This window comes from Marmota monax, unplaced genomic scaffold (assembly GCF_021218885.2).
Source record: "Marmota monax isolate L192 unplaced genomic scaffold, Marmota_monax_Labrador192_F-V1.1 WCK01_AAM20220418_F8-fsc00124, whole genome shotgun sequence".
Taxonomy (NCBI): Eukaryota; Metazoa; Chordata; class Mammalia; order Rodentia; family Sciuridae; genus Marmota; species Marmota monax.
Window position 1 is genome coordinate 1367319 of NW_026692505.1, and position 24875 is coordinate 1392193.

Below are 24875 nucleotides of genomic sequence, written 5' to 3' on the forward strand. Positions count from 1 at the left end.
CTTTCCTTAGCCTGTTAAAAAATACGGTTGCTGTGCTATGTGTTATGTGTTATGACAGAGGTTGGAGGGGTGAGAGAAGGTGAAAAGGAATATAACTTCCTGTCACCTCCTAGCTTGCATGATCATACTCTAAATTTTACCTTTGCTTCTAACTCTTATTTCCAAAGTCTCATATTTTTCTTTCCTCTTGTTCAGTGTATAGTTTGTTCCTGATTCTCTAAAATGGAAACCCTTCTACCTGGCCTCAGAGCTATATATCTTTTTGCTTTCCAGGAACTTCATTCCTGCAATTAATTCCTCTCCTGAATTTCTATTACTAGATCATCATCATTAGCATCTCTTGAGCCTTCAAAACTCACAAAAACCTCTCTTGATTCCATTTTTCTCTGGATTTCCATCTGTCTACCCTCTTCCCTACTCCCTTTATAGAAAAGCTATCCTTAGTAATTGTTTTCATTTTCTTTCTTCCCATTTCACACCTCACAGCACTCCAGTCTGGCTTTCCTTCCCACTTCGCCTATGAATGCTTATGTAGAATTTATATATATTTTCTGTTTACAAACCCAGAGATCACATCTCAGTCCTCTTTACTGCTCAACTGGTTACTCTGTTTTTATAGATTCTATGATGTTATATGATCCTGATTTTTCATCTACTTCACTGACCTTTCCTTTTTAGTCTCTTCTTTTCCCCTTACCTGCCAGCTTTCAGGAGTTCACCTAAAGCACTGCCCACTGATTTTCTCTCTATGCTTGCTTCCTAGATGACCTCATTTAGTCATAAGACTTTAAACACCAAGCTAATAGTTCTGAATTTTTGTCTTGAAATCCAATCTCCCCTGAGTTTATATTTCTGGACCCATTTGTCTACTTGACCACCATCACAAAATTAGTCTAAATGGAGATTTGATTTTTATAAACACTTCCCCTAAAATCCTAACCCTCCCCCAGTCTTTGGTAAGTAGTTCCATCATCTTATCCACTTATTTGTACCAAAAGCTAAACCTCATCTTTAATGAGGATTATTTTTCCTCTTCCCTACTTTACATATAAGATATTAGTAAATCTTTTTCTCCAGAATATCTCTCTCTCTCTCTCTTTTTTTTTTTTGCGCCACATTCACCCTACCCCCACCCCCATCCCATTCCATACTACCATCTCTTCCCTGAGGGGAGATATATCTGTTGTATAGTTCAATGTTTGGTCCAGAACCATCAATTCTTTTTATTTTTGTTTTAATTAAAAGAATTTTGAATGAGTAATTTCTTTTCTTGGGATTAATGATGAGTTTAGAGTTCATGGTTTCATTGGAATCTCATCATTTTCTTTGACTTTTGAACTGAAATTGAGGATTTTTAACATTAAAATATTTAAGTTCTCTAAAAGAATGACAGGAATATTTTTTTACATCAGCCTAATCATGTAAATATTTTGAGAAGTTAATGGCAGCTGAAGCTCTGCAATATACCCCAACCAATACATGTTAAAACTTATCCTAACCTAGAAAGGCCATTATTCTGTTACTGGCCTTAATATGATATTATCAAAATTCCTTTGTTCTTTTTTTTTCTTTTAAAGGTATTGTCCTTGCTGTAAAACTGATTCCAGTGAGGTTGTAAAGGCTGGTGAAAGACTCAAGATGAGTAAAAAGAAATCAAAGATGCCATCTGCTAGTACTGAAAGCCGGAGAGACTGGGGCAGGGTAAAGAAGAATTCCTTTTTTTCCTAATAGCAAATTATAGTATGTTATGAATGTTTCAGTACCAGTAGTAGTAATGGTATAAAAGGTTAAATAATATAATTGTTAATATAAGCAATATTTAAATTACATAAATAGTTGATTTTCTGTTTTATTCACATCTTGTCTTTCATTAAGATTTAACATAATTGATTTCTCAAACAGCTAATTTTGTGACTTTACAGGGAATGGCTTGTGTTGGTCGTACAAAAGAATGTACTATTGTCCCCTCTAATCATTATGGACCTATTCCTGGTATTCCTGTTGGATCAACTTGGAGATTTAGAGTTCAGGTATGTTTTTTAATTGGTTAGTTGAAATGGTAAAATTGGGTATAGTTAAAACAGAAGTAAGTTTTAACAATATATTGATTGTAAATGGACCTTGCTGTTAGCACGTGGTGTTCATTTGTTAGAATGAAAGATTTTCTTTGGGATAGGTGTGCTCTTCCTTAGCAGATGACACACAGGAACATATATCACAGACTTAGTGATGAGCTATGCTTTCTTATCACATTGTTTTACTCTTCTATTATAGTTACAATGTTAACATTATTGGTAAGCTTTCTAAAGAATTTTTCTTACAAAAAGTTTAATATTTAAAATATATGCGTTGGAGTTGTGGCTCAGTGATAGAGCGCTTACCTGGCACATGTGAGGCACTGGGTTTAATCCTCAGCACCACTTAAAAATAAATAAATAGGAGGTGGGGGTTGTGGCTCAGTGGTAAAGCACTCGCCTAGCATAGGTGAGGCATTGGGTTCAATTCTCAGCACCATATATAAATAAATTCATTAAGTAAAGTTTCATTGACAACTTAAAAAAATTAATAAATAAAATAAAGTTATTTAAAAAATAAAATGTAAGTTTTTCTTTAAGCCACATGTTAAATTCTCATTTAGTGTCATTGAACTCTAAGCTTGCTTTGGGTATTTTCTTGAGGCTTATCCTCCTGAATGAATGCTGAGATATTGGGCAGAAGGAAATGCTAGCTAATCCAGGAATAAAATTATTTCTCTTTTCCCCTTGAGGAAGACAGTGTTATATTTATTCCTGATTTCCTTTTCAGAATATTAATTCTATCATGGGAAATTTAATGTGGAAAAAAATCTCTAAAGCAATTTCCAATTAGCAATATCTATGATTCATGACTTTAATTAAGATAGGTTTTAATTTTTATGTTCAGTGGCCCTGATACTTAGACTTTTAATACAGTTTTTTTTTTTTAAAGAGAGAGGTGAGAGAGAGAGAGAGAGAGAGAGAGATTTTTAATATTTATTTTTTAGTTTTTGGCAGACACAACATCTTTGTTTGTGTGTGGTGCTGAGGATCGAACCAGGGCCGCACGCATGCCAGGCGAGTGCGCTACCGCTTGAGCCACATCCTCAGCCCCTTAATACAGTTTTAAAATTAAAATAACATTATACATGGAACAGATTGAAAAATTAAATTGATTTGTATTTTTTAAAACCTCCCCTATTTTTCATCCCCATTTTCTGTTTCTTAAAGAGAAAATTTTAATTATTTCCCCCGGATTTACCTCATTATTTCTAAATAACATATTTATATGGTTTTCTTTCCTTCATACTTTAGTTGAAAGATGAACATTTAGTTTAGTACTTATGTTTGTTGTGGAATAACTATATCATAATTTTGGCTGAATTGGTAATCAGGATTTACATTTTTATGGCTCTAAGTAAAGTTCTATAAATAAATGTAATATAAAATGCTGTAAATATTTTTATTTACTTCATTATGTTTGTGTGTGTATATATCTGTCACTAATTCATTTCCAAACTTTAAAAGCCCCTTTAACATGGTCTAAGGTGATTATGAAGTTGTTGGCCTCAACAACTAATTAGATGGATTTGCTATTTAGAGAAAAAGAGAACAGATTTGTTTTTACCAAGGTTAGTGAGGTGGGGAAAGCAAATGGCCCGGTTTCCTGCTGAAGTGGTGGATGTTTTTAAGACCTAAGCCTTTCCAGGTTCTGTTGCTCTTATTAGCTTCTAAAGTGTCATCTTTTCTCATGCTTCCTATGCAAGCTTAAATTTCAGCTTCCTTTAACTCTGCTAAGAGCAATCTTATGACAAAGAGATGAATTATAATACCTTTCTGAAGGAGTTTGAAATACACAAAGAAGTAACACTTTTTTCAGAGAGGCAGAATTCAATATATATGAGAAAAAGCTGTAGGTAACTGAAATAGAATAGTATCACTAAACTGGAATAAGTTGAGTAACATCAAAAAATTTTGGTATAAGCATATAGTTTTCCATGAAGGAGATACAGGAGATACAGCTGAGAAAATAGAAGCCAGATTAAGAGAGGTGTATTGACATGCTTAACTTGGGCTGAATACTGTGAGACTATTGAATATATTTTGAAGAAGTTGAAAATGAGACTCAGTTCTTAAAAGAATCATTCTGTTTATGATAGATACAGTGGGTTTGAGTAACTAAAACTGGAGGCAATGAAAGATGGTCTATTATAAACATTCATGTTTCAAACTAATGTTGCACACCTGAAGTAGAAAAAAGATGGATTCAAGGGATTTAGAAGGGAAAATCAGGATCCTTGTGACCAAATGGTTTGGGGGAATGTGGAAGAAGTATAAAGTTTAAAATGATTTGGCAAACTGATAGGGAACAGTCATAATCAAAGAGAAAGAAGGGAAAAGAGGTTTCAATAACTAATAGTTCCTTTTTAGCTGTTAAGCTAAAGTCCCAATTATAAAAGAAGATAATTATTTAATAATATGAAACTCAGAATTCTAGACCTACTTATTTTAGGCTTATTAGCTCAGTGCTTTTAGGGGTTTTAGGAGGAGAACTAAATGAAAAAGCAAAAAACCCAACTCTGCTTAGATTTTTAAGGTACAATAATAAATGAGAAATAATTTTCTAAATGTAACTCAACTGTTCAGAGGTAATGTGGTCTCATTTTACTTATTTTATAGGTGAGCGAAGCAGGTGTTCATAGGCCCCATGTTGGTGGAATTCATGGTCGAAGTAATGATGGGGCTTATTCTCTTGTCCTGGCTGGTGGATTTGCGGATGAAGTAGTAAGTCATCATATGACTTTGTTCTTTAGAATCTGTCCTGATAATTCAGCAAATTACAAAAGCTTTGTCTAGGCTACAACAAATACTATCTCTTTTTAGCATTGTTTTTATATTGAAGCAATCAGTTTTATACAGTTATAAGGGAAATCAGTTGGCAGTGTCTAGTCTTTACATTACTGATTTGATATACACATATTTATATTTGTAACTGAATATCCTGAGGAGATACTGCATTCTCAATGGAGCTGTTTTTTTAAATATTTTTAAATTTTTTAAATTGTTGATGGACCTTTATTTTATTTATTTATATATATGCGGTGCTGAGAATCGAACCCAGTGCCTCACACGTGCTAGGCAAGCGCTCTACCACTGAGCCACAGCCACAGCCCTCAATGGAACTATTTTTAAAAATTAAACTTACTACTTTGAGATAATTGTAGATCACAGTGATTAATTGTAGCATTAGAAATAATGCATACATCCTGTTCCCTCCACCCAGTTTCCTCCATTAGTGACATTTTATAAAACCGTGTAGCACAATATCACAACCAGGATATTGACGTTGACACAATAATGCTACTGAACATTTTTGTCACAATTTCCATTGTCTTGTTGCCCTTTGATAGTTATATCCATTGTACTAGGTCTTCAAGCCCTCCCTAACCCCTGATAATCATTAATGTGCTCTTCATTTATATAATTTTGTCACTTCAGAAATTTTTATAAATGGGGTTATGGATGTAGCTCAGTGATAGAGCATTTGCCTGGCATACACAAGGGCCTGGGTTTAGTCACCAGCATGGGGGGGGGGGTGTTTAATAAATGGAATCATGTATTTTATAACCTTTGGTACTGACTGACTTTCTTCACTTAGCATGATTCTCCAGAAATTGTGACAGGTGTCAATGATTCATTCCTTTTTATTGCTGAGTATTAGTCCATGGTAAGGATGTACCACAGTTGACTATTCACCTGTTGAAGGACTATCTGGATTACTTCCAGTTTTTAGCTATTATGAATAAAATTGTAGTAGACTTTTGTGTACAGTCTTTTTGTAAGCATAAATCCTTATTTCTCTGGAATAAACATCAAGAAGTACAATTCCTACGTCATATGATAGTGGCATGTTTAGCTTTTTTCAAAAGATTGCCAAACTTTATTTCAGTTTTATCTCAGTAAAGCTATGGGGAAAAGAAAGATTGCCACACTTTTCCAGAGTTAACTGTATATACCATTTTACATTACCATCAGCAAGATAAGAGTGATTAAATTTCTCTGCATTGCACCAGCGTTTGCTGCTGTTGCTACTTTTTATTGTAGCCATAATGATAAGTGTGTAATTTATCTCATTTTTAGGATTTTAGGGAGATTGAACCCAGAAGCATTTTATTACTAAGCTATATTCTAGCCACTGCCTGCTCTGCCTCCCCTTCCCACCCCGCTTTTTTTAAATGTTGAAACAGGATCTCACTATTGCCCAGGCAGGTCTTGAGCTTGAGCTCTCCTCCTGCCTTAGCCTCCAAAGCAGCTGGGTTTACAGCTGCATGTCACTTTGCCCAGAAGTTCTTCTTATTTTAATTTGCATTTCCCTAATGGCTAATGATATTGGACATCATTCATTGGCTTATTTGTCATCTCTATAGCCTCTTTGGTAGCATAGTCCTTCAGGCTTTTTTTTTTTTAACCTTTTTTTTTTTTCAGAAGCTAAATTATTTTTCTTTTAAAAAGTTATTTTATTATAAAATGACTGCCATAATGTATTTATATATTCTATGAAAGGTTTTAAGGAAAATATCTGTATGCCAAAGACACTAAATTTTTTTGTGTGTGTGGTTGAAGGATTTCATCTTTATTTTTTTAATTTTTATTTTTTTTAAACTACATGACAGCAGTGGAAAGCATTACAATTCTTATTACACATATAGGGCACACTTTTTCATATCTCTATATAAAGTATGTTCATGCCAATTTATGCCTTTATACATGTACTTTTTTATTACAATTCTTAATACACATATATACCACAATTTTTTAACCCATTTTTAAATTAGGTTGTTTGGTTTTTTGCTGTTCACCATGTATTTTTTCTCCCACTCTGTTTTATTTGCTTTCTTTCATGGGATATTATGATGAATTAAAGTAGCATAGAGAACACATTTGTGGTATGCTTTTAGACAAAAATAGAAAGTTTGCCAATTTTCTAATAGGCCAATTTGGCAGTGTATTTATATTAACAGACGAAGAAGCAGAAAACGGAGATATTCAGGTTAGTCATTTGCAAACTTCTTTAATATACATGTTCTGAAGCTATATCTTTATCAGAAATAGTGCCAATGTTATATAGTTTATTACTGACTAGAACTTTTTGAACTGTGTAACAGAACCAACTAGAAGTGGAATCTCTTTCGCATTTATTTTTAGCATCTGGGAAGTTGTATTTGATCTGACATTTGTTGTGTATGAAACTTTGGGCAAATTACTTAACTCCAATAACTTCCCCATATGTAAAATAAAAAAATTGTAACATTATTTTATATCAGGAAGAGGGTTATGTTAAATTATGTAGTCCTGGAAACATAACGAGGACTCAGATGGTAATTATATTCTCGGTAGCAGAAACAGATCTTAAATATATGAAGTAAATTCAACATATAAAGCTAAATATGAGTACCAAGTTTAAGTGGAAGAATAGGTGTTACTATTTCTTTTTTTTCCATTTTTCTAATATAATTGCTAGTTGAACACTAACACATTTGTGGAAAAATGAAAGGTTAAGTATTTACTTGTGTTAAATAGTTAATTCTAACTGTGTTAAATAATATAAAGAATATAATTTATAATAATAATTTATTTTATATAATTTATAATTTATATTATATAATTATATAATTTATAATATAATTTATTTTAGGACTAAGATGATATACAGACTTAGTTGCCAGCTAAGATGTATCTGCAGATGTTAAAGTATAAGTGTTTTCAACATTTTGCTCTATTATAGGCAAGGAATAGGTGAGGGAAACTTAAATAAGCTTTTCTTTCTTTTAAAATAAGCTTTTTTTATTTGAGAGAAATTTGATGTAACCTTGAATTTGATGTAACATTCATGTAGCCAGTGATCTTTGTTCTGTTTGGGTGAATGGACATGAAACTCTTAAGTACCTGTTGACAAACTAGTTAATATTTAGTCTAGAAACTTGGGAATTAGCCAAATGCTAGTTTTTGTGTCCTGTATTTGGGTGATCTTTCTTGAAAAGTAAGGACCCTAAAAAGTGATTGGCCTCTTCTCAGTTATTTTGAGAAGCAGATTACTTAGAAGAAGACTTTGAAACCACACTGTAGGGTTTGCATCCTGGAGCCATTTCTTCCTTGCTATGAGTTTAGCATGTTATGGAACCTTTCCCTGATCTGTAAAATAAGGTTTACACACTTAGCTCATAGACTTAATGTGAAGGTAGAATTATGTGAAGGCTTAATGTGTTGGTAGAATTAGTTGTATGCTGCTGGGTGTGGTGGAGTATGCCTGTAATCCCAGTGACAGTGCCTTGGGAGGCAGAGGCAGGAAGATCATGAGTTTGAGACCAGCACTGGCAATTTAGCAAGATCCTGTTTCAACAACGGGTCAGGGTCGGGGGGCTGGGATGTAGCCCAGTGGTAGATAACCCTGGGTTCAATTAACCCTGGGTTAATTATATGTAAAATGTTTATTAACCCCACATACACAGTAAGTGGTAAGTAGGCATTATCAATTGTAGTGGTAGTACCCAGTTTTGCAGGCATGTAAAGGTTATTATTGAAAGAAAAACTGGCAAAAAAATGAGGTTTTGTTCTATATAGACTTGAATTAAAGAATCCTTAAAGTATCTGGGAAAAGTGTTGTGGTCTTAATTGTGCTTTAGGATAGTTTATCTGATAATATTTATGGGGGATGTTGAGAAGATTAAGATAAAGGTCTTCCATGTGATAAGATTGATGATAGGAATGGAAACATGCAGCTGGTCTTGGGCAGCAACTTCAAAAACTTATAAGAATAGAGACTGGGAAATTGCATTTCTCTGGGGGCAGCATCGTGACCCTTTTCAAGAGACAGGTATTTTATTTATTTATAAATAAAAGCTCTTCCTAGGCAGTATCCTCATTTAGGCTCCTACTAGGGGCACAAGTTAGTGGATGATGGACTTGGAGATGCAACAAATTTAGGCTGATAATTTTTCCTTAGGAAAAATAATCTGAAATAATGTTGACTGAACTCTGGCAAGTCTTCTCCTTCCTCTGATAATATAGAAGTTTTTGTTGTTATAATCTTTGAATTACAGATGAGTTAATATTGTAGAATTTTAACTATTATTTTTGATCCTTGATTATTTTGTTATTTGTTGCCTGAGGAACAATCAGAAATGTTTTTGTAATCCCACTATTTGGAAGGCTGAAGCAGGAGGATTGCAACCAGATTCAGCAGCCAAAATTGTCTCTAAAAATGAAAGGACTAGGGGTACATCTTGTTGGTAGAGCACCCCTGAATTAAATCCCCAGTACTGAAAATATAAATAAAATTAAATTTTTTTAAAAATTGAGGCAATTGAAAAAAAGAAATGTTCTAGATATATTTACTAGAATTCCTTTAATTGTAACATACATTAAAGATGAAATTCCTCAATGTCTTATTTTCTTTAAATAGAGACCTCAATATTAGACCAACAAAAAGTGAATTCAAGGTTTGGGGGCCAGTAAAAACACTTTTAAAGGACAGGATTTTAGTTAGGCTTTTAATCCAAAGGGAAACAAATGAAAAGAGGGGTATAATTGACCTCAGCAAGTAAAAATTTAGTAGAGAAAATGAGAAAAACATCAGAACAAAAAAAAACAATTAAAGTGATGTTTAGCTAATGTTGGTAGAATTAGTTATATGCTGCTGGGTGTGGTGGAGTATGCCTGTAATCCCAGTGACAGTGCCTTGGGAGGCAGAGGCAGGAGGAGCATGAGTTTGAGACCAGCATTGGCAATTTAGCAAGATCCTGTTTCAAAAATGGGGCAGGGTCGGGGGGCTGGGATGTAGCCCAGTGGTAGAATAACCCTGGGTTCAATCCCTAGCAACCCCCCCCCCAAAAAAAAAAAGAAGTTGTGTATTGATGGTTACTTCAGTTACTTTTCTCAACTACTGATGGTTATTTTTTCTCAACTTATTTTGAGTTACCAAATCACCTAAAGACTTAGTAATACTGATCTAAATTTTTAGCATTACAGAAATAATTGTGTAGTTTGTTGATATAACATTTTCTTTTAGCATTTTTCTTTTACATTTAGTAGATATTAAATACTGCTTTAATTTTCAAATTATTTTCCAAATTTTTTAATAGTAGAATGAGTATTTTACCTAAATATATAGATGAACTCAAGAGTATGAAATGTAGAGAATGAATTATGCTATTAGAATTCTAATATGAAATTTTAAGATAAACTTGCCTCATAAAAATTTTTTAATGTCAACATTAGGATTTGAATATTTGTCACCAAATTTAGGTATGGTGTAGATGACAGCTATGAATTCAGTTATGGACTGTTTGTGAAAGTGGTACTGTCCTATGAAGAATATAAGGACTGAGGATGTAGCTCAGTGATAGAGCATTTGTCTAGCATGGGCAAGGCCTTGTGTTCAATCCCCAGCACCACAAAAATAAAAGCCAGATATGATGGCACATACCTCTAATCCCAGCTACTCAGAAAACGGAGACAGGAGGATTGTAAATTTGAGGCCAGCCGGGGCAATTTAGCAAGACCCTGTCTCAAGATAAAATAAAAAGGGCTGGGAGTCTAGCTCAGCGGAAGAGCATTTGTCTAGCATGTGTGAGGCCCTGAATTCAATACCCTGTATTGAGTGTGGGCATATAAACTAGTATTGATATGTTTATTAACACTGACTTAAATTAAATCTAATATTTCTAACTCATAAGACCCTGTCTTGTAACATTCTGAGGATTATTTGGCTACATATATATAGCTTGAGAATAGCCATGTTTGGAGATGTTGGAAGCTAGAACTAGAAAGTGAAACTAATTTAGATCAAGTGATATATCTTGAAGGTATATCACTTGATCTGAATTTTGCATTATTTTGATAGACCATGAGTTCAATATTGTGAACATGTCCGTTCACAATATTCTAATTAAATGTTCTGACTCTAAAATGAGAATTTGTGAAATTATACTTGCATTTAATATCTTAATGTAAAAATCTTCTCCTATAGGACCGAGGTGATGAATTCACATATACTGGAAGTGGTGGTAAAAATCTTGCTGGTAATAAAAGAATTGGTGCACCATCAGCTGATCAAACATTAACAAACATGAACAGGTACTGTTGTAAAGATGCTTAGAATTTGGATGTTGTATGAAAATTTGATTGTAGGATCGTAACTTGTAACTTATGCTGCAAGGCAGAATCGTAAATTAGGAATTAAAGAATTGAAATTAAAATTCCATCACCTGATTATATACTTATAAGCATCCTAATTTTTTTTCTAATTTATTTTTTAATACTGTTAATTTTCAAAAGGCATAATTCCCAGTCTTGCTTAATACATGTGTTATACTTTTTTTTTTTTTTAAAAAAAGTCTATCTTTAAAGAAAAGGAAGATATATAATTTAAGTAAAAGTAAAAATGAGGCAGCTTGTTTACTGTGCCATAAGTTAAAAACAAAGTGATGTGGGCTGGGGAAATAACTCAGTTGGTAGACTGCTTGCCTTGCATGCACAAAGCCCTGGGTTCAATCCTCAACTCCACAAAATAATAATATTAATAATAGTAATAATAATAATAAATAAAGTGATGTTCTCTTCAACATAGATTTCTTTTAAATTGACAAACTTCCTTTTAGAGGAGACTCACTAATGTGAAATAGTGTTGTGATTAGGAGCCACATGTACATAAATGAAATATAAGATAAATCAGATCTGCACTCAAGCTTTTATGTTAATAAGTTGCCTTTTGAGTGTTATAAAAGAGAATGTTTGTTTGGTTACCAATGATCTTTTCAAAATAAATCTCCTTCAGGCATTACAAAAGAGCCACCTTGTGCTTACCTTTATTCTGTAGAAATATTAATGACATTCTGGCTCCCACGGGAACATAAAATTTAATTTCACAATTTTTTTTGTAAATGCATGCTAATATCAATGTTAAGAACAGATAAGTAACCCAAACCAACAGATAACAAAGATCACAGTATAACATGTCACTCTAAGTGTTTGTGATCGTTTTATATAGTTAAAATTTTGTGTATTATCTAGTAAGAGTATTTTCACTGAATCTAAATCTCTTGGTTTTAAAAGCATCCCCTTAATTTCTAATTACCATGTGAAGTAGAGAATATACCAGTATGATTTCAAGACTTTACTGCATACTGAGTTACACAGAATCTCTGTTTTTGTGTCCTGTATATTATTTCTGACAGTAGGATTATTTTACTGAACCAGCAGAGAAGACGGGTCAGATTTGCTGGTGAAAAAAAAAAAAAGCATTCCTGAGGCAGGAGTCCAAACCCTAGCTATATACCTTTTCCACCAAGAAGACAGTTCTTCAGGAGGAATGATCTTTAAAAAAGTTAAAAGTACTTTGACCTATTTTTGTCAATGAAAATATATCTTGGATGTTCAAAACGTCTTTTTAAAGTTGTCAGATCTGAAAATTATATTGTCCCGTTAATAATGAGACTATTTTACTTGTATGAAACTTCTTTCATCAGTACCCACACTTGTAATGTAGGTCCCTTTCAAGTGTTTATACATACAAATCTAAACACTGTGAAAATCTCTTTAGAAAATAATTGACCCATTAAAATGTTTGCTATTAAAAGGGAAGTTATGAAAATGAAATATTAACTGAAGAAAATTTAGGGTTGACTTGCCACATAGACTTTAACATCCACTTGGCTACTTTAAACATTAAACTTTACACCATCTGACTAAAAAGACCTTTAGGGCAAAGAGACCTATGTCTTAGGAACACGAAAACTGGGATGAGAGGCCTTTAGGTTTGACCCATAGGTTGCTCTTTCCCAAATAGTATATGGTACAATTCCTTTACCCTTTGCTTCTCTGCTGAGAGAAAATTTAACATTTTTTTGCTTCTGAAAAGTTTACCCCTAGTTCTTCCCAACTCTTTCACTTTAAGGAACTAAAGAAGGTAGCAAGGCAACCTGGCCATCCTTTATCAGGGAAGTTAGAAGCAAATGATTGGGGGAGCTACAGATAGAGTAATGGAAGAGCTTTGTTGTTGTTTTGCCTAGTTTCATCCTTTAGACACTTCTTACATTATTGAATGACTTTTGCGCTTACCTGAAGCCAGAACTGAGTTCACAGTTCCAGTCAATGGTGGCAGTAATTATGAGTGAAGACTCCTTGAGCTTTAAAGTATGTCTCTCATTGAAATGAGGTGGTAATTACCCTCCCCCTTTAAGAAAATGAAATATACTTTTTAATTTTTTTTCAATCAGTCATTGAACCTAAGGGCACTCATCCACTGAGCCACATCCCCCACTATTTTCAGTATTTTGAAACGGAGTCTCACTAAGTTGCTTAGGGCCTTACTAAATTGCTGAATCTGGCTTTGAACTTGCAATCCTCCTGCCTCAGTCTCCCAAGCTGCTGGGATTACAGGCATGGGCCACTGCACCCAGCCAAAGTATGTATATCTTGATAGGTATTTCATAAGTAAGATATAAATACTAGCCCTAGAGTTAATGGCTATATTTTCTTCTACCTCCCAAAGTTGTTTTTTATTTTATTTAGAGACAGCATCTCACTGAGTTGCTTAGCACCTTGCTTTTTGCTGAGGCTGGCTTTGAACTCGTGATCCTCCTGTCTCAGCCTCCCAAGCTGCTGGGATTACAGGTGTGCGCCACCACACCTGGCTACCTACCAAAGTTTTAAAGTATCTACCTCCCTTTTTGATAAAAAAGATAATTTGGTAAGCTTTATTTTGACTACCACTATAAAAGTTGTTTTTAAAAACAAAATACTTCAAGCTATCTGACCACAGCTATAAAAGTTGTTTTTAAAAACAAAATACTTTAAGCTTGTTTACTTTAAATATATAACTGTGATCAAGAGGTTCCTTTTCAACAGGTTAGTCATAGTCTTAACATTTACTTTTTTGAGACTACATAAAAAAACCTTGCCCTGAAAAAGTATTTTGTATAATATCCGATTTGATCAGATTGGGAATACTTTTTTTTTTCCTAAGCCTTATGTGTTCTCAGTGTTTTCTTGTCACTTAAGTTAGGAAGTAGGTATCTCAGAGGAGAATACTGGTTTTAAACAAATTGTGCTATTTTTGGTAGGACTGGGTTCTCCCAAGAAAAGTCTTCTAACATCTGATTACCTCATTGATTTTTTTTTTTTTTATTACTACCTGAGTACACACACTAAAAAGTTTGGCTAAGTCAGATGCTCACTCCAGCTCAGTGTTCCTCCCTGTCTATATGTCATTAGTAACTGGTAGTGATCTCAAATAGTCAGAAATTCTTAGTATCATGATATAGCACAAGTGTTTTGATTCTTCAGTCTTATTTAAATTTATCTTTCTGTGAAGACCTTTGAAGAATATTCTAATATTTGTTCTTAATATCCCTTAAACTTTCAGGATTCTCTTGTCTGGAAAGTGGAAAGTACCTTACCTTGTTGGCAAATTAATTTTCCTGGATTTCTTTCTAATTATTCCAGCAATTTCCTAATACTCCCTTATCAAAAAAAGATTAAAACAATCACTTGCTTTAGTTTTCCAACATTCTCCCTTCCTTCAACAAACGTTATTTAAAGAAAATTCCATGTATTTTTAGTTGTTTTCTATTATACGTGGCACAGATGTTGTTACTTTCAGAAGAACCCTACAGGCTATATGAGAACCAATCCCCTGGCTTGGGGGTGACATCAGAAAACTGATTTGTCTTCTCTGCTGGTGGGGGAAAGCTAAATCCTATTATCTAGAATAATATGGAAAGAATCATAGAATCTTAACCATCAGGTAAGGCATAATTCACCTTTTAATGGAGCTAATGACTCGATTATATACATGAAGAAAGATTACTTGGTATAAAGACTTTGTTTTATTTTTTAGGGCATTGGCCCTAAACTGTGATGCTCCATTGGATGATAAAATTGGAGCAGAGTCTCGGAATTGGAGAGCTGGTAAGCCAGTCAGAGTGATACGCAGTTTTAAAGGGAGGAAGATCAGCAAATATGCTCCTGAAGAAGGCAACAGATATGATGGCATTTATAAGGTGCTCTATCTGGCATGACATCTTATTAGTCATTCTTCCTGGGCTTTCAAGACAGGGTTGCCACAGGGAATTAAAATGGATGGGCTAAGGGAAAAAGTGGGAATAGTGTTGGTATTTCTACTTTTTCTGGAAATTTAACAGATGCACAAAGTGAACTCTTAACTCTAATACTTTAAAAAAAATTTAAAAAGTTATTTGAAGTTTCTAAGTGCAGTTATTTTGGGTTAAGATCTTTTAAATAAGTATGTATTTTCTATGATAAACTTTTAAATAATTTGGCCATTATAAATCTTGATTCTCATATCTTTTCAGAATGCTTTTAATTTTAATGATTAATAGATTTTCAAAGCAGAACACATTATAATATTAAAATAGAATTGTATTCTTTGTTTAAAATTAGAGGCATCAATTGCCACCATTATTATCTACTTAATATGCAAAATTCACTGAATGAGCATAATTTTGTTAATATATTAAATTTATAGCAATGTTTTCAAACATTAGAACTATCTTAATAGAAGACAAGGTCAAAACAATATTTTAGTGAATATTCTTGATTATTTACTATTCTTACAGCAAAGCAAGTATCTTATGAAGTTGCACTTAATTCTGGAAAGTTTACTTAAACCACTGATATAATTATAAATAAGCCTAAACTTAATCTCAATCTTGTACTGAAATATTATGATATAGGTGGTGAAATACTGGCCAGAGATTTCGTCCAGCCATGGATTCTTGGTTTGGCGCTATCTTTTAAGAAGAGATGATGTTGAACCTGCTCCTTGGACCTCAGAAGGAATAGAACGATCAAGGAGATTGTGTCTGCGTTTACAGGTTAGATTACATTTGACTAGGATACTTTTGTTCATAAAAATGTATACCTCTATACTATCTATCTGCCTAACAGTGGATATAACTCATATAGCAATTGATCGGTGGAATATAAGGGGTGAGGAATAAGATCATGCAATTATACATATGCAAAAGGAGTAAGAAGGTATCATCCTAATTGTCAAACTACCCTAGGACCAAGGGTTGTGCTTGGGAAAAACTGATCTTGTCAATGCAAAATGAAATATTTCCAATTGGATTTGGAGACAATTTGAAGTATAAAAAAAAGAGATTCATCAAATTTTGGTTTAGGAAGTCTTGAGTCCAGATATTTATTCTAGAGGGCATAGGGGGTATATCTCTGGCAGGGGAAGGGTGGGGAGGTGGCTTTTAAGAGTGTTCTGCTTTTTACCCTTCTCACTTTTCCTCACCCCTTTTCTCTCTTCCCCTGCAAAGCTGCTTCCTGCCCTGCCATCATTTTTAGTGCTTTGCCTTTTTTTCCCCCTTTGCCCATGTTCAGCTGCTAACCCATAAAAGACTTTGTTGGTTTTGTGTGCATACTGGATGGTATGAATGCATTCCCCTTTCACTGCCTGTATACCCTAGACTTTGTCCCTAACACTGATGTCAGAGCATGGTTTGAGTTTATCCCCATCATTCCCCATTGTCGTGCTTCCTGTAGAGACTGCCAGCTTTGTCATTTCCCCTGGCTCTGCCCACACTGCATGTGTAGGGGCTGAACTATGGGCAAGTGTCTGACCACCCATGCAGGTGAGTGTGTGTCTTCTAGTGCAAGTCTGTTTCTGTTTTTGTTCTTTTTAAATACATAGGATTATTTAAATGAGATCCACCAGCTGCTTAACTAATCACCAAAATAATTATTTTTATAACTAAATATACAAATCCATTTTCAAAAGATTTTTTCAAGCCAGAACGTGGTGCCCACGCCTATAATCCCCTCAGCGTAAGAGGCTGAGGCAGGAGAATTGCAAGCTCAAAAGCCAGCCTCAGCAACTTAGTGAAACCTTGTCTCTAAATAAAAAAGGGCTGGGGATGTGGCTTAGTGGATGAGTGTCCCTAGGTTCAATCCCTGGTACAAAAAAAAAAAAAAAAGGTTTTTTTAGATCCCAGTGTTCAGAGCATTGTTCTAGATAGGTTCAATTTGAAACTGTGAGCAGAAGCATGTAAGCCCATTTACTATAGTGAATGAGTAACATCATTGATTAGGACATAAATGCATGGATCTTTAAACAAGAGCATTCTCACAAAAGTCTGTTCCACCTGCCCCACCTCTAACCCATGAAAAAGGTCATCAATAAAACATAAGGGTACTTAGAACAAGGTGAGGCAGATAATAACTGCTCACTAAATGGTAGCTAATATCTGCAAAAAAAAAAAACCATAAGGGTAATAGATAGAATTTATCCCTTAAACTCTCTTAGGTGGCTTTATGTATAAAGCACCAATTAAAAATAAAAAACCAGGGCTGGGGTTGCGACTTAGTGGCAGAGTGCTTGCCTAGCATGTGTGAGGCACTGGGTTGGATCCTCAGCACCACATAAAAATAAATAAATGAAGATATTATGCCCGTATACAATTTAAAAATATTTTTAAAAATAAAATTAAGAATTAGTGAAAGGAAGACCAGTAGAGTAGAGAAAGGGGAATAGGGGAAGGGAAAGTGAAATGGCCCACCAGGGACTGAAATGGAGTAAATTAAATTACATGCATGTATGATTATGTCAAAATGAACCTAACTATTATGTGTAACTATAATGTACTAATAAAAGCATTTTTTTAAAAGTCTGTTATGTGGTAGAAAATTGAATAATTTACATTTTATAAAAGCTTTCTCTATCTCCGTACCTAATTTTGGAAGATGAGAAATTTGTCCCTTAATTTTCTATTTTAGATTGACTCCACAGTTTGCTATAATACATCTATCTGATTACTGTCTGTTGTGTTCTATGGTTGCTCTTCACTTTACCTTATCTAGATTCTTCTTTTCTTAAACTTCTCAAACTACATAGACATAACTTAAGATTTTTTGTTTCTTAGATCTGAAAGTAAGATCATTATATTATAGTATATGTGCTGCCGAAGAGAGCACTATCATTATATTATAAAATGGAATGTTTTAGCAGTAAAGGCTACATAGTTTTATACTGGATTGGGGATTTTACTACTCTTCTGTCCTTTGAAATTTTCTTTTTTAATTGTGTATCTCCTTTGTGTAAATTCTTAAAATTTGTGGAAGTATAGACCACCTCCCTTAAAATTTCTCACTGGGATCTAGAGTCTCCCTTCTCTGTGAGGCTTAAGTCTTTGTTGTCCTTTTCACCCTCCACCACCATCAGTATCCAGCAGGTTACCCTTCAGATAAAGAAGGGAAGAAGACTAAAGGGCAGTCAAAGAAGCAGGCCAACAAAGCTACAAAAAGACCAGCCTCAGATGGTAAGTAATGATTGCAGAGTACATATCCTATTAACATACATTTTAATATTGGAAATCTTGAGAGAATCATAAGAAATTAAAAGAAAAGGGCTTTTGTTGTTTGGGGGGAGATGGATCTTTTCATACATTTTAATAGTGTCAGAGCCATAACAGAAGCAATTATGGTATCCTAAATGCTAAAAAGTCAGATGCTGCTTTATGTGGGTATCTTCCTTCTAAATATTGCTGGTACTCATTAACTCTTTTGTTAACTGGTTCTATTTAATAGTTTTAAACAGAACTGTGAATGTCTGCTGACATTTTTTTTTTAATAAATATAGATGAGTGTCCAAGTGCCTCTAAAGTGTTCAAAGCATCAGATTCAGCAGAAGCTGTCGAGGCTTTTCAACTCACCCCTCAACAGCAGCACTTAATTAGAGAAGACTGTCAAAACCAAAAGCTATGGGATGAAGTGCTTGCATCTCTTGTGGAAGGACCAGTATGTACAGTTTTTTTTTAAACAAGAATGTTCTACTATTAACAACTAATGAAAAGTAATTTCCTTATGAAGTATGATTTTCTCAAGCCAGTCAAAATTGACTTCTATTCAGTTTTATCATTCAGTGTCACCACTTTTCAGAAATATCACAGGCAATAAGTTTAAACCTCTTACAGTTTGGATTTTTATTTCTGTATGTGTGAAAATAATAATTTACATTGAGGTACTACTATTCCTGGGAATAATTTTCAGTTGTGAAACAGTCAGCTGAATCTAAAATTCACCAGGAAAGTTTTTGTTACAGTTCAGTTATCCAGTAGCATATCTCTTAAGCAATTTGCAAAACACATGTGTTCAACTTAGGGATAAAATGAACCAGAATTATTTAAATATTTTACGTTTTTAAATTTTTTCCCCTCTGTTTGGTATTCATAAAATTTTAAAATAAAAAGAATTACAAGGTTAATGTTTGGATTGCATATTCAGCTGTGTTCTACAAATGAAGCTTAAAAAAATTTCCCAAAGTTGGAGACTTCAAATATAAATAGTTTTTTCCTATTTGCTTTTATTGTGTTATTAATTTTGCTTATAAATGTGATCAGCTATTAGATATTGACCTCTTGTTTTTTACAATACAGTTAGGTTTTTTTTCCCCTTTTCAAAGTATTGTGATGTGCAGATATTGTGGGTAAACTCTAATTAAAACTTTATCTTATCATCTTTTAGTAATTTCTTCCTTCTAGCATTCCCTTTATTTTTCTCATTGCATTAGCTAGAAATTCTCATGTCTGAAGTGGAGTTATCTCTGTACTTTTTGTCTAGAGTTGAAGGAAACTATAAGGGTTTTTGTGTTGCATTTTGTTAGGGAGATAGTTGACATTATTATATTAAGAATCTTCCTTATAACTAATTAGAACAAATTTTAAAATTTTAAAAAATATTTAAAAAAAAGAAAAAAATCTTCCTAATATCTTTTTATATTGTTAGAAAGTGAAGTTTAGTGAAACTTATCAAAAACTCTTTAGATTTACATTGGAATCATCATTCTCTTTGCTTGTAAATGTGATATGTTGGGTTACCCTTGATAAAATGAGTCATGTTTGGAAGACACAGGAAAGTGATTTTACTCTCTGAGAAGTAAAAAAGAAGTTTGCTTTCTAGCTCAGAGACTCAGGCATACTATACCTGTTAGATGCATTTTCACTTAGGATACAGAAATCAGTTGTTAATCAGTGTCTAATTATTCTCTTATTGGGGAGGATACATCTGGTTAGTGATAATTCAGGTGAGTCTCCAATATGGGGGTATGTAGGGGACAAAGCAGCAGATACAGAGGGAGCAAAAGTCACCTGAGGACATGTGAAATTCTCTTCCCTGTGGGTATTGTCCTGCATATGACAAGATCTGACCTACTTAGGTCAGATTAATATGACCTTGCTGCTAGTGATTACTCTGGACATCTATGTAATGTTACCCTGGACACGTTTCATATCTATTCTCTTCAGATAAACCAGAAGCATATTTAATAAGCCAGGAAAACAAGTTGTAAGCCAATGATGACTTTTATATAAATATATGTGTATACATTTCTGACCAAATTCCCTCTATGATTGACAGCTACAACTACTCAGTAATTTCCTCTTGCTACTCTCTTGTGTATATACTGCTGACTGAAGTTCTGTCTATACTACTTAACTATACTGGACTTGTGTCTATAGGACTTTACATACATACTGTCTCTGACCAGAAGTCTCTCCTTTGCTATATTCATGTGTCTCATTCATTTATATACTTCTTCATGCAAATGTTATACCCTCGGAGGAGCCTTCTCCACCTACCCTTTTCTAAAACAGCTTCTCTTGAATTTTTTGCTTTAACTTGCTTTGTTTTCTCAGTATCCACTATCTGAAATTAATTTATTTTTTGTCTCTTCTTCTATAGGAATGTAAGTTTCATTAGAACAGAAACTTTTTTTTTGTCTGCTCTTTAACAGTAATGTAAGTTCCATTAGAGAAGAAGCTTTTTATTATCACTATGTAGATGAGTATCTAGCATGTTATGAAACCTCAAAATATCTATATTATATACCCATATTTTAGACACTATGGAGGTAGAGGTACCAGGAAAATATCAGTCATTAACAAAGTAGCTTGTCAAAGAGAGGAGGGTGCCTGGTATAACCAAGTTTGGGTATTTTTAACACCTCTCCCTAAGTGCCATATTCCTTTAGTGAATTTATTATTCACTTTCATAATCCATGTTAACATATCAATATCAAGGCATCTTTTGAAATGTGATACTTTTTAAAATTCTTATAAATTCTACTTTTTCTATTTATAAAAAAGAAAGACATAAAAATACTCCCTTACTACCAAAAGTAATTGACTGGAAGATCATCCTTATAACTATTCAAAAAATGCCCTTTTTTCTCCTAGTTAAAAATAAAATAAGCAGGGTAAAATGGAACCAGTAATAGCTTCTGAAGATATAGGGTATCCATTTGATCGTGTTTGCTTTAGATGGCTCTATTTTTTATAATCTTATCCCACTTCAGGTAAACATTAGCAATAGGAAAAAAAATAAGATTTGGGAATTGAGGCAAAATATTACAGAAAATTTTAGAAAAATAAACATGTTGACACTTTGTGGCATAGATACTACTAATTATTATTACCTAGTGTTTTCTTTTTAATCTTCAAAAAAATGAAGTTTTATAACAACAAAAAAAATTGACTAGATAATGCCTTTCATATACTAGAATGCTGATGGATAAAAAGATCAATATGTAATAACTTTGAGACAAGCTACCCATAAATTTTTGGTTGTTTCTTTTGTTGTTGTTTGCAGTGCTGAGCATTGAACCTAGAGCCTTCTGCATGATAGGCAAGTGCTCTACCACTGAGCTACAACCCCAGCTCCTGTTTTGTTTTTGCTTTTGTTTTTTAGGTGAAAAATAGTTATCCCTGGAATATGAGATTTAGTGGGACTTGGGGGTTTCTTCAATTTCTTTCATATGTTTGCTTGTTTTAATTAAAATTACTGCTTGGAGCTAGGCACCGTGGCATATGCCCGTAATTACAGCTTCTTTGGAGGCTGAGACATGAAGATTGTGAGTTCAAAGCTGGCCTCAGCAACTTAGCAAGGCCCTAGGCAACTCAGCGAGACCTTGTCTCTAAATAAAATATAGGGGCTCGGGATGTGGCTCAGTGGTGAAACACTCCTGGGTTCAATCCGCAGTACCAAAAAGAAAAAAATTAGAACTTGGTTTTCTTAATAGAAAACATATTAAATGTGGAAACATTTTTTCCTCCTGATAATTTAGAATTCCTTCAGTATATTATGAACTGATAACCTTTTTTTCTTCCCCTTGGGTACCATGTAGAATTTTCTGAAAAAATTGGAACAGTCTTTTATGTGTGTTTGCTGCCAGGAGCTAGTTTACCAGCCCGTGACAACTGAGTGCTTCCACAATGTCTGTAAAGTAAGTAGAATTTCCCTCTCACTTTACCTTGATAGGGCTGAAAGAACACTAAACTGTATACCTGCTTTAGCACATGAAGAAGCATTTTTTCATGAAGGAGAATAGGAACGTTACCTGTTAAGAATGTTAAGGAACATTACCAGTTAAGAAGCATTTAATTACATCTTTATAGTAATTTAAGGTAATAATAATTTTAATATATTAACATATTATTTGAAATAAAATAATTTTAATATAATAATATACAAATATATTTTAATAATATAATACTAATATATTATTTGAGGTATTCTACTATTTTTGGAATTATTGAAGAGGGATTGAAATGGAAAAGAAACTAAGTATCATTGCTCCTTTCTATGTAATGGCTTATATATGTTTTATATATTATAGTGCAAACTAAAATGATTTCATGCACTTAATTTTTAAAAATTTTAAATAGTTTCATATACATAATACTAAAATCTAAAAAGCATCCTGTTTCTGTAGGATGTTCAAATGAATTGAGTATTGTGTTATCAGTGTGGTATAAAAGGAAAATTTGAATTTTAGTCAAGCCAAAGTTGGAATCTTGTTTACTGATTGATGGTTTTGTACCCTGACCTAATTTCAGAACTTCAGTTTCCTTTGTAAAATGGAAACAAACCTCCTTCAAATGTTATTGTACCTGACCTTGTGTTAATTCTCTATTTTTAGTACAGGTAAATATATTTTTGGAAGATCCTTTATGTGTAAAGCAACTTGATGAAATATGTAATTTAGTTTTAAGCAAGAGAATTCCAAAAATTTTTTTTCCTTCTTTAGGGCTCTCTCAGAAAAAAACAAGACTAAAATCCAACATAAAATATTAGACTAATGGAACCATACATACTCTCTAACACCATTATTTTACTGAATAAAGAAACTGAAACACAGAATAGTTAAATCATTTACCTAAAGTCTCACAATGTGTGTCAGGTGGAACTAAAGTCATGACTATAGTGCAGATTCAGGCCTTGATGGCTGTTTGTATATTTCTCTTGTTAACAAAAATTAAACTTCAGATTTCTGTTTAAAAGCCTAAAATGGTGAGTTCATACTTGACCCTCTGATGGAATTGTGTGTGTATGTGTGTGGTTCTTTTTTTTTTTTTACTTTAGGATTGCTTACAGCGTTCTTTTAAAGCCCAAGTTTTCTCTTGCCCTGCTTGTCGGCATGATCTTGGCCAGAATTACATCATGATTCCCAATGAGATTCTTCAGACTCTACTTGACCTTTTCTTCCCTGGATACAGCAAAGGACGATGATCTACCTACTTCTGTGTTATTCCTGGTAGCTTCTTGGACAATAAAGAATCTAAACTGGTTGGGGAGGGTGGAAGCAGTGGTGGACCATTTCTCTCACGTTCTGAAGCAGCTATTCCTCTTTCCTACATAGCCATCACCTTGTGTGTAGTAAGAGGCCCATTTCTCAGCTGTCTTTTAAATATCAAAAGGTAGTTCCTGTCAGTAACAACTAGTTTAATGAGTTAAAAAGTCAAAGCTTCAGCTCTAGTTGATATCCAAGTTTGATTTATTTTGCAACTACCTCAGGACAGAAAAGATTTATGGGGATTTTAAAAATCATTGAATAATTAGTTAAATGAGATTTTAGCTACACACTGCCTCCCAAATATTAGTTGTGCCTGGTTATTGTAATTTGATTTTACAGAAAAGGAGATGACACTTGAGATTCTTGGAATGAACGCAGCTTCTGTATTATGCATACTACTTTTTTTTAATGTCTTTTCCTCCATTACAAGTGTGTGTTTTGCAAAGAAAGTTCATTTTTTAGCCCATTTTGTGAGCTCCATTGTGCTTTTTTTCCTGGTGTTTTATGCAAGTTGACTACTAATGACTAATGAGAACAATATGAATGCATTGTTGCTGCATTAAGTGTAATGTGGTGTGGTTTTGCAATTAAAAGAGGTATTCTGATGTTCTAGTTGTAAATGTTCATAAAAAGCCACTTCTGTACTAGTCAAACTGCTTTTAGTGAGTCTCACCAGTGTTTTTACATCTGCAGAGTATTGAGGGCTGTGCTAACTTTTGAGAGGTTTGAAATCGCTTCATATTGTGATCCTAAATTTTATATTCACTATATTCCTTTAAAGTATACCTTAATAAATATTTTATGATCAGAAAAACGTTCATTTTGCTTTACTTTTCTACATTTTTCTGGCTTATATTAGTGTTTTTAAGGATCAATTATTTCCAGAGATTTTTGTTAGGTGTCTTTATTGAAACAGACTTTTTTTTTTAAACCCTGAATTTGATAATGAGAACTAGAATGAAGTCTTAAGCACTAAGGACAAATTTCATCCTCACCGATTTTTTTTTTTTTATTCTTACTAAAAATGGGAAATTTTTCAAAATAAGAACACAGTGACTATTCTTTTATCTGTTACTCCTATCTTTTGTTCACCTCTAATATAATGAGTGCTTATTTCAGACATGAATATTTTAAAATATTGTACTACTCGTTATACTGTTGTATTTTCATCAGAGAAAATTTTAGATGCAATTGAGTAAGTTTTC

The 24875-nt window shown here is 33.5% G+C and overlaps 1 protein-coding gene across 2 annotated transcripts in view; it reads left to right on the forward strand.

The window, feature by feature from the left end:
- Uhrf2 (ubiquitin like with PHD and ring finger domains 2) overlaps nt 1-24668 on the forward strand; it is a 78798-nt gene extending 54130 nt beyond the window's left edge. For both annotated transcript variants that reach the window (XM_046445815.2, XM_046445816.2), the window contains 10 exons: nt 1578-1701; nt 1923-2030; nt 4695-4799; nt 11044-11150; nt 14914-15076; nt 15770-15910; nt 18265-18361; nt 18682-18839; nt 22222-22320; nt 23460-24668. In XM_046445815.2, coding sequence (XP_046301771.1) covers nt 1578-1701; nt 1923-2030; nt 4695-4799; nt 11044-11150; nt 14914-15076; nt 15770-15910; nt 18265-18361; nt 18682-18839; nt 22222-22320; nt 23460-23606 — 1249 coding nt within the window. In that variant the 3' untranslated portion in view covers nt 23607-24668. The remainder of the gene's footprint in view (nt 1-1577; nt 1702-1922; nt 2031-4694; nt 4800-11043; nt 11151-14913; nt 15077-15769; nt 15911-18264; nt 18362-18681; nt 18840-22221; nt 22321-23459) is intronic.
- The last annotated feature ends 207 nt before the right edge of the window (nt 24669-24875 follow it).